General features: G+C 35.6%; 1 protein-coding gene across 1 annotated transcript; it reads right to left on the reverse strand.

The window, feature by feature from the left end:
* Positions 1–8,996: 8,996 nt before the first annotated feature.
* On the reverse strand, positions 8,997–9,870 carry LOC132316270 (uncharacterized). The gene is made up of 2 exons (XM_059814778.1): positions 9,837–9,870; positions 8,997–9,340 (listed from the first exon to the last, which is right to left on the reverse strand). The coding sequence occupies exons 1-2, from the start codon at positions 9,868–9,870 to the stop codon at positions 8,997–8,999; spliced, it is 378 nt and encodes a 125-aa protein (XP_059670761.1).

The following is a 9,870-nucleotide window of genomic DNA, read 5'->3' on the forward strand; positions in this document are numbered from 1 at the left end:
TAGCAGTGATGGATGAAGATAGATGAATGTGGCTGGATGAAGAACCTCTGAAAGAATTGGTGCGAGATTGCCAGTTCTTAGGACAATCATTATGGTAGTGACCTGGCTTTTCTTATGACAAAACTTGCACATTTTGGTGGGATAGGTTAATAAAACATGATCAGTTTTGTGATAGTAGTTACATTCATTTGGAGAGGAGAAAGATGAAGTCGAGGATTGCATCTGGAGCCTGAGGTTGAAATGTACTTAGACGAGTTTCCTCTGAAAGAAGCTCGGTTATAGCATCTTCTAAGGTAGGCAAAGGATGTCGATGTAGAAGAGAGGCTCGGACTGGTTCAAATGAAGGTTGAAAAGCCATGAGAAACATGATGACACATTACTGATCTCGATAATTAGTAAACTTTATAGCATCAAAAGCACACGACCAAGTAGGTTCAGAAAGAGATGGTTGATCCCAAATAACATGTATTTCAGAGACAAAGTTACCGATATAATGACCAGGTTATTGAGTTTTACTGTGAAAATTGGTCAGAAGTTGATATTGATAAGCGAGATCATTAGTGCTGTAACGGTTCTTCAAAAAATCCCAGATGGATTTTGCAGAATTAAATCGGCCAAATTCGATACTGATGGATGAGATACAAGTGTTGCGAAACCAAGTAATAATTTGATGATTTTTACTATCCCATTCTTCAAAACGATCACCATATTTTTCTGTTGTTTCTGTGTTGAGTTGCACTGGTTCGATGATATCACTTGTAATAATCCGCCATAATTTCTTACCTTTAAGAAAACTGGACATAGCTTGAAACCAAAGGATATAATTTGAACAACCTACCAAAATAGTCCCAATAGGATTGGAATTTTCCGATCTATCAATGACTAATAGAAATATGAGAGGTGATTAGTGGGCCTAATCTTGTCACAATAGTAGGCCCCAAATTTATTTATTTTTTACTGCTACCCAAATAAATGTGCACAAATAAAAGAGATAAAATTGGAGAAAGCACCGACAATTGGCAAATAAGGCAGCGGTTGGATATGTGGTCTATTGCTCAGTCTTCGGAACTGAAAAGAACGTCGGAAGAGATCCAGAGATGTCACTCGGCTGTGATGGAGGTGGCGGTGTGATGAGAGTGACGATGAAGATGAGAGCGACGTGATGGCAACTGGCTGTTGGTGGCGGCTGGTTCGACTGTGGATTCCCGGTGGCGGCAAAGATCAGCAGTGTGATGGTGATGAAGAGAACAACGACAGAGATTATGGATAGCGTAGAGATCAGCGGTGGCAGAGAGCAGAGAAATTGTTAGTGACGATGTTGGTACTGCGGCGAGGCTGGTGGCTTAAACGCCTGAGAAGGAGCAGCAGTGTGAGGAGAGGCGGCTCGTTGCAGACGGTGTGAAGATTGGATTTGCTGAGGAAGAAGATGGCGTGTGGAATAGTTGCTGAAGCTTGCGAATGGCGAAACCGAATTGGAACAGCAGGTGATGGACACTGAAAGAGATGGAGTTTGATATATGTAATACCCCTAATTCTCAAAAGGATATAATTAGAATTTAATTATTTATTTTATGTGCATTTAAATGTTATTATCTGGCTATATGTTTAATTGCAATTGTTTATTTATTTTAAATTAATTGTTTAATTGTTATTTAATTTAATTATTTGATTAATTGGTGTTTAATTGACATGTTTTATTTAATGGCTTGTGTGACTTAGTTGGTTTATAATTTGTATGTGTCGTATATAGTTTAGGTTTAGGATTTTTCTTTTATAGATTAGCCGACTTATAATTTAGTTGGAATTAGAAGTAAGGTTAGTAAACGCCTATATATATAGAATATTATATGTCTGTTGGGGTTGAAAACCCTATTCACGTAATAGTTCTTGAGAGAAAACACAGAGGCACGTAATAGTTCTTGAGGGGAAAAACAGAGGGGAGCTTGAGAGGAAACTGTGAGAACCACCAGTTAAGATATCAGACGTGGACCGAAGGTCGTACCGAGGAGGAAGGAATGGATGGCTTGTGGGGTTGAAATCGAGCAGTAGGAGGTTTACCGGTGGTCGGCAGTTGTCGGAGAATTTAGAGACGACGTTGAAAGGTTTCAAACCGAAACCTATAGACAAGTTTTATTCTGTCTCCTTCCTGTAAACTTGTGTTCTGTGCATTCTATATAGTCTCCAGGAATCTAATTTAAATTTTAAAACGGATGTTTATGCATAATGAATTGGGCTGCAAACTGTTTTTACGTTTTGTGTAACTGAAATTGTTTGCTTGTATAAACTATTGTGATTTTTTTATAAATTTTTGTCAATCAATTCATAATGGAATTTGAGGAGTTTCTACGACTGTTGGGACTTAGATTGAACCTTAGGAACTTTAAAAAAATTTGGAACAGAGGGTTGAACTTCGCCGGAAGCGAAGAAGACAAACAGAGGAGGTGGAGAGGGGCTTTTAGGGGGAGAGCCGGCTCCCTAATGGAGGGAGCCGGCTCCCTAGGTAAGAGAGCCGGCTCTGGAAGGGAGAGAGCTGGTTCCCTTGCTAAAACACCTACGGGTGTGTGTTTTTGGTATTTTTCGACTGCAGGGGCTGAAATAAAAATTCTGGAAGGTCACTGGGGGGTCTTTAAATTATTTATACAGTATACTTAATGCCAGGAATATTGGTTTAAGGTATGTTAAGGGACATCATGAAAGAAAGGAGAAAGATTTGATTGCTAGTTGTTTTAGCAAATTAAATGGACTGATATAAAAGTTATTTTTAGGATTTCATATCAATGATATATATAACATATTTAAATCCCAGGAATGTTGGTTAGGTTGTGGTTCTGGACATCATGTAATTTTTAACTATTAAGTTGCATGCCGTCAGGAGTTGTAGAGGTTTAGTTGCTAGTTTTGTTTTGGCAAACTGAATGGACTAGTATGGGAATACTTTTGGGGTTTCATATAATGTACTCCAGTCAGACTTCTGAGTGTTATTATATCAAGCACATGATTTATAATTGAGGATTAAATGGACGTCTTGAGATTTAAATATTTATTTGCATGCCTTAAAGGATTTAGGAGGATTTAATTAGTAGTCTTTGTTTTAGTAATTCAAATGAACTAGTGTGAAAGTATTGGTTGGGAATTCTAGTATAATGTGCTCAATTTATAATTCTGATAATCATTATATTATGCTATCGATGTTAATTGCTGAACTGTTATAATTTCTGTTCTGTCAATTATATGGAAATGGATAGTTTAAATGGTTTATCATTACTCTAGCAATTTAAACGAAGGTTTCGTGATTTTAATCATGTACTGGATGCATAATTGAATCTTGTCTATCTCTGATTTATATTATTTTGGACTCTGGATGTATTTGATGTTCTGATGAGTGTGTATTATTTACGGATCATATGCATTATTTTCACCAGTATGGGACGGTGGCATATTAGGGATGAATTAGCTCAAAACGCTAAGTCTTACCTATTCATACATACGGAATGGATTAACTAAAACAGTTACATCCTACATGGATGCATGTCCTGTCAACTAAAACAGTTGAATGACATAACGGATGCTTGTTTTTTTATTTTTATTATTATTTTTTTCCTGTATTAGGAAGGATTTATATATATACTTATGATACCGTGATATGAGCTTGAGTCTCAGGATTATGGTTAGGGTGCGTATATCGCAAAGGATGAGTAACTAGATATAGCTGATGTTCCCTGGTAGGTTTATGGCACATGCACACTGTTGCCCAAGAATTGACTCTAGAGGGGGGGTGAATAGAGTCAATGCCAAACAATGGATAATTTTCGCAATGTATAGAAATACAATTTATATTCAATAATTTAAGTAATTATGTAATAATCAAGATATGAGATCAAGATATGGAATAAGCAATTAAAGCATAATTATAAGAGAGATAAGGGAAGAGAAATTGCAAACTATAACACGACGATTTTTGCGAGGTTCGGAAACTCCTACTCCTCGGCTCAAGATCCCTCTTGAGACTTCCCAATCCAATATAGCTTCTCCTTACAGGTGGAGAGCAAACCTTTACATGAAGCAAGACCTTGCTTTTTTTCCTTGCTAGGAGAACACCCTTCTCGTAGGCTTCTTTTAGGTCACACCAACCCTTACAAGTTTGTAGAAAAGATTGTAATTGAAATACAAGATTGAATCTCTCTCAAGAAAGATATACAAGTGCAAGCTCACAAGAAATATCTCTCAAAGATTGATGTACAAACTTTAGCTCTCAACTAGAGTATATATGAATATAAGTGAAGCTCAAACTCTATAAATGATATGAATGAGAGAAGATGATATAAGTGAAGAATGTAAGCTTTTATAATCTCTCAAGTGAATAATAGAGCAAAAACTCTATGAAGATTAAAGCAAGAGCAAAAACCCTTTTAATCTTTGCTAGAATCTCTCAAGATAGAATAAGAGTGAATGAGAGAGATGAAGAGAAGATTGGAGAACAAAAGCTCTCTTTAATGCAATATAATATCTTTCAAATGATGTTTCTTAGTTATTAAGACATTCCCCACTCTGTTTATAGAGTTTCCAAGCTCAATATAGCTGTTGGGAGTGGAATGCACAAGGGTCGAGTAGAATAGAGCCGTTACAGTTTGAATCTGCAGATCTGTGACCAAACCGGTTAACATGTGGATAAACCGGTTGACATCTTGGCCTGAACCGGTTGATGTATGTTCCAAACCGGTTGACATCTACTACATAAACCAGTTGATGTATTTGCAAACCAGTTGACATCTTCTTCATAAACCAGTTGATGTATGTGCAAACCAGTCGACATAAATAAGCTTCAAATTGAAATTTGCTACTGTCTAGATACCGGTTGACATGAGCTTAGTAGGCGTCGACATGAACAAGCTTCCTCTTGAAATTTTGCTATTGGACATAAAAGAGCATAACTTCAAATGGACATAACTCGGTCCATTTAACTCCAAATGAGGTGAAATTTAAGTCTAAATTCATTGCCTTAAAGTCATCTTTCTAATGCCTTCAGCTTTACTCAAAAATTCCAACCACCGAAATGGTTATAGCCGTTTTAGTGCAACCTGGTCAGAAATCTCGCAGACCAGGATCAGCCACCTTGTGATGGTTATATCTTACTCAATTCAAATCCTTTTTAGGTGAAATTTGAGTCTAAATTCAAGGGCTCAAAGTCAGCTTTCCAATGCCACTGACCTTACTTAAAAATTCTAACTATAAAAATAGTTATAGCAGTTTTAGTAAAGGCTGGTCTGGAAATTTTCTGGGCTGAAAATTGCTTCTTATAAAATATCCATCTTTCTAGCACCTAGGACTTTGATGAATGTTTCAATTCAGTTCAAGTCCAATTTCTAAGAGTCTAGGGACATATGAAGATGATAAATTTCATGTGCATTATGTCCTAGAGATATTTACCAAATTATGGCAACAAAGGCTTTAAAGTTGAAAAATGAATTTCAATGCATTTTCCTTTTCTTTCTAGAGACCAAAATAAATATTATGATTAATGTGCATGGTCCTTGAATTTCTAGCTTAAGTGATGAGTTCTTTCAATGCTTAAACAAGCTTGAACTAACTCATTCTTTAGTAAAGACTCCACATGTCATATGTAATGAAGTTCATAGTCTATTGCTAATAAATATATGAATGATAATGATGATATGCATGATCCTATAAAGATGAGCTTCAAATAGATTCATAAATACTTTGACATTGAATCCTAAACACTCACCATCCTATCTACCCCTTTCTTCATGCTTTGTCCATGATCGTGTAGGCTTTTAGGTAGACTCGCTTTCTTCCTTTCTTTGAGTTGCTTTCTTGCTCATTGTAGTCCAAGTTATCTTTGGATGGACTTTGCATTTGGTTCCTTGCAACTTCAAGTTCCTTTGACTCCTTTACTTTCCATAGATGTGATCTTGAGTAATAGAATACTTGTAATGGTCTTTATGATCTTCATTGAGGTTCTTCTTTAAATGTGAATCATCTACAACACTCAATGTGAACATTAGTCCATAAACACCATTAATGGTTTGTTATCATCAAAACATCTAGATTGTCATTGGATGAAATCCTTAAGGTCAACACACACCGTAATGTGTGATTTACATGTTACTTTCTATTCAGGCTGAACTACACTATAGGCTAGTGAGCGTCCTATAATGTGTATCTATATCTATATGGACTATTTTAGTTATTGCCGAACTATCTAGGATGTATTAACGTATCGAGTTTATGTATGTATTGTACTAGGATGGAACTTGCATGTGGGCCTGACCCACTCTTATTTTTCAGGTGTTCGTCAGTACCAGGCTTAGAGCTTGATCGTGATGATGCAGATACAATTACTCACTCTTCTGACTACGTAGGACTTCCTTTCATATTATAGTTTGGATGTTGGTTCGGTAATTTATTTTTATTTGGGATTATTAAGGGTCCACTAGATAGATTCTCGAGTTATACGGATTGGAAGATTAAATTTTAGAGGATTTTTATATTTAGAATTCTTTTCAGCGTATTATTTTATTTTTAATTCTTTTGTACTCTTGCTTATTTACATATTAATTGTCTGATATCTCTCGGATCTGTGCTCGAACTTGATCACCCGTGGATCTAGAATCAAGTGGTATCACAATCTAGATAATGGGTTTTGAACTTTTGATTCTTACAGATTTTGTAGTTTACAGAGAGAGAGATAGATAGAGGTTCTGACTCAAATTAGATGAGTCGTAATGGTGGAATAAAAAATTGAAATGGTGCAGATGCGGATTAGAGGCATGGCTCTGATACCACGTTGAATATAAGAGAGTGACAGAGATATGTGTTGAATATATTCTGTATAATCAAGTATAAATAAATCATGTACAAGGAGAGGTATAAATAGGTGAGAGATCACCAACGGCTATACAATAATCATGGTAACAATTTATACAAAGGCTATAATATAATCTAACTATGATAACAATCTATACAACAACTATAATCTAATTATGTTAACAGATCTCAAATTCAATTCAAGCATTTGTTACCCAAATTCAATCCAAGAATTGCCTTCGATTCGATGTTGTTAAAGTTGATTTTGATGTGATTGTTTGGGCTCCGGCCGGTGTCGAATTTGACGGCGAGAATTGGGGCGAGATAGTGGTGTTGGAGGAAACATTGAGCACTCGCCGGAGAGATCACTGGCAGGTGCGGTAGATTTAGAGACGACGAAGGCGAGGCCAAATTTGGGACTGAAACTCATCTCCGATAAGGCTAAGAAAACGAAGAATGTGAAGAAGGAAGAGATGATGGTAAAATTATTTTCAGTTTAGTTTTATAGCCTTAATTGCTTTAGAACATGAATTTTCAGCCTTGTAATTTTTTTTTTTCAATGAGAGATAAATTGAGATATATCTCTGAGATTTTGGGACAATTTTGCCTGCAGATGATGGATCTCTATTACTAGGTCGTCGATGCAGCGACAGAGGAACAAGAGGAACATTTTGTGGTTAGCCACGTTAGTGTTTTGTACTTGTGTGGATTTTTTACTTGTGTCGGTTTTAAGTCGCTAGATATATGTCGTCAAAATTATTATTTTCCTATTAATAATCATCATTATTTATTATTTTGACTTTTTTTAGATTTGACATGTGTGTTCAAGGATATTCTTGAATTGAATTATACAGAATCAAATCAATCATGAAATTGTTAGTCCCAAATTGGGTTGAACGTACATATATTGGGTTCTCCCAAATTTAGTTTGAACCCTGATCCAAAACTTTTAATGAGGCAAAAATACAAATGGAGATTCCACTCAACACGAAATCTTTGACTTGGTATATATGGAACTTACCATAAAAGTACATGCAACAAGTATAGAAAGATAATTGTAAATATTTTCTATGGTCGTTCGACTTTACTACAATTCAAATAAAGACAAATTCTTTTAAATAATTATCTTTTGTTATTGGAAATTAATCATATTTTTGAGCAACTATTTCTCCATTTCATTCAAATTAAAAGTACCAACAAATGGACTTAACTTGCATCTCAAAGTAGTCAAGCAATTGAACAAAAAAATAGAAAGAAAGTCATGCGTTTAAACCCTTGGATTTTGTTTTGAAACAATCAACCTTGTGTTTAACCCCGCGCGCCCGCGAGAGTAATGGCTATTTCAAATCGATAAAAACCTTGGGTGAACCTAAGCCACGCCACTTGGTGAAGCACGCAACAGATGATCGTCTGCTTTGACGAAGGACAACAACAAATCCCAAGCTCTACGAGCACGTTGAGCAGCTAGCCAAGCCATTCCCTGAAGGTTAGAGAAAAGATGAGTTTCTCTCAAATTGAGGTTATGATCTTCAACAAGTGTGTTGTGAATTGAAATTTTCGAATTCCTTAATAAACACACCAAACAACTTACATAGTCGCATACATGCTCACATACACCCATACTTTTTTTTTTTGGCAAATTAGGGGAGGAGACTTGAGCACCCATACAAGTTTGGCGTAGTTAAAGCTTATATTCGAAAGAAATGAAGAGAAAAACTAGGCCATACAAGTTTGGTGTAGTTGGAGCTCATATTCGAAAGAACTGAAGAGAACAACTAGGCCAATTAGCCAAATGGATAGCACACAAAAGTAGATTTTCACAAAGGATGACATTTGCAATACCAAAGTAAAATTGAAATCCAATGAATGCATATCTAGATTGCATGAATAATCAAAGTAAAATCTAATATAACAAAAGCAAAAAAAAATTAAAAAAAAAGAAATAATTTATATTAGCAAGCCATATAATGTCAAAGGGACATCAAAAACTGCCCTAGCATGTCAACATAATAAATAATCACGTACAAATAATTAATTCAAACTATGATTCAAGTTCACAACTCATACCCTTATTAACATTTGCAAATACCAAATAAAATTGAAACACTAGTTTCAATTTAAAACCATAAGTGTGTCTGTCTGTACTTCTTATAGAGCGACCGCATAATTAATTAGTAGCTATAGGAACCATAATATGGATACTGCATTGCTGGCCTTCTCATTGGGTAGTGATCATGGTGTGTACCACCATAGCATCCATGGTGTTCAGGCAATGCTCTTCTGTATTGTTGGTGGTAGGGTTGCTCTATTGATCTATAACCATATGTTGGATCATATCCGTGGTCGTAGTAACCTCGGCCCGGTGGTCGTGGCGGCGGTGAACTTTTCATCTTCACCCATACCAGTTCTGCATGGCTCCCTGTCCTCCCTAATGCATGAAGAAGAACGTTCGGATCTACCTCCCCGGAAACCCTTGCCGTCCCTTCGTTGGCATCTATGGTGACAGAATACACTCCTACAAAACAATACAAGAGGAGATCATGTACAGGTAAAGTTCGGACTATGTCCTCGGTTACTATAGCCTCTAAAAAAAATCTTGGTGAAATGGATCATCTGACATGATATATAAGTTTAGGTTTCTCGCTAGTTAATGATAAATCTTCATTAGTACTACATGAACAATATTATTTCAGACAATATTGTTATATCCATTGATACATGCATATTGTAAAAAATGCAAATTAATATTGTATAGTAGCATCTTGAATTCATGTTATTTATCCAAATCATTATATTGTTCTTTCCATCATTGAAAATGTTAATTATGTTTTAATCTCTAAATGTCACTTTATTATATGTACATTTTCTATGTATTGTGTGAAAAATTGTGAATAAAAAATATAAAAATTCCCCACAGAACATTAACAATATTGTTAACAATATTAGTCCTAACTATATTGTTATATCAATACATAGAATATTGAAAAATAATCAAGATAAGGGAGATATACCGCAAATGGAACCCAAAACTTCCATCATCTTCAT

Source organism: Cornus florida, unplaced genomic scaffold, assembly GCF_030987335.1.
Source record: "Cornus florida cultivar Cherokee Brave unplaced genomic scaffold, ASM3098733v1 CherokeeBrave_3.0.0_Hap2_Chr07, whole genome shotgun sequence".
NCBI classification, from domain to species: domain Eukaryota; kingdom Viridiplantae; phylum Streptophyta; class Magnoliopsida; order Cornales; family Cornaceae; genus Cornus; species Cornus florida.

What these genes read in the sequence shown, in the direction of transcription:
- LOC132316270 (XM_059814778.1), bottom strand. Translation starts at nt 9,870, where the DNA reads ATGAAGATGATGGAAGTTTTGGGTTCCATTTGCG. An exon ending in AGTTTTGGGTTCCATTTGCG is followed by an intron (nt 9,341 to 9,836) that starts GTATATCTCCCT and finishes ATTGTTTTGTAG; the next exon opens with GAGTGTATTCTGTCACCATA.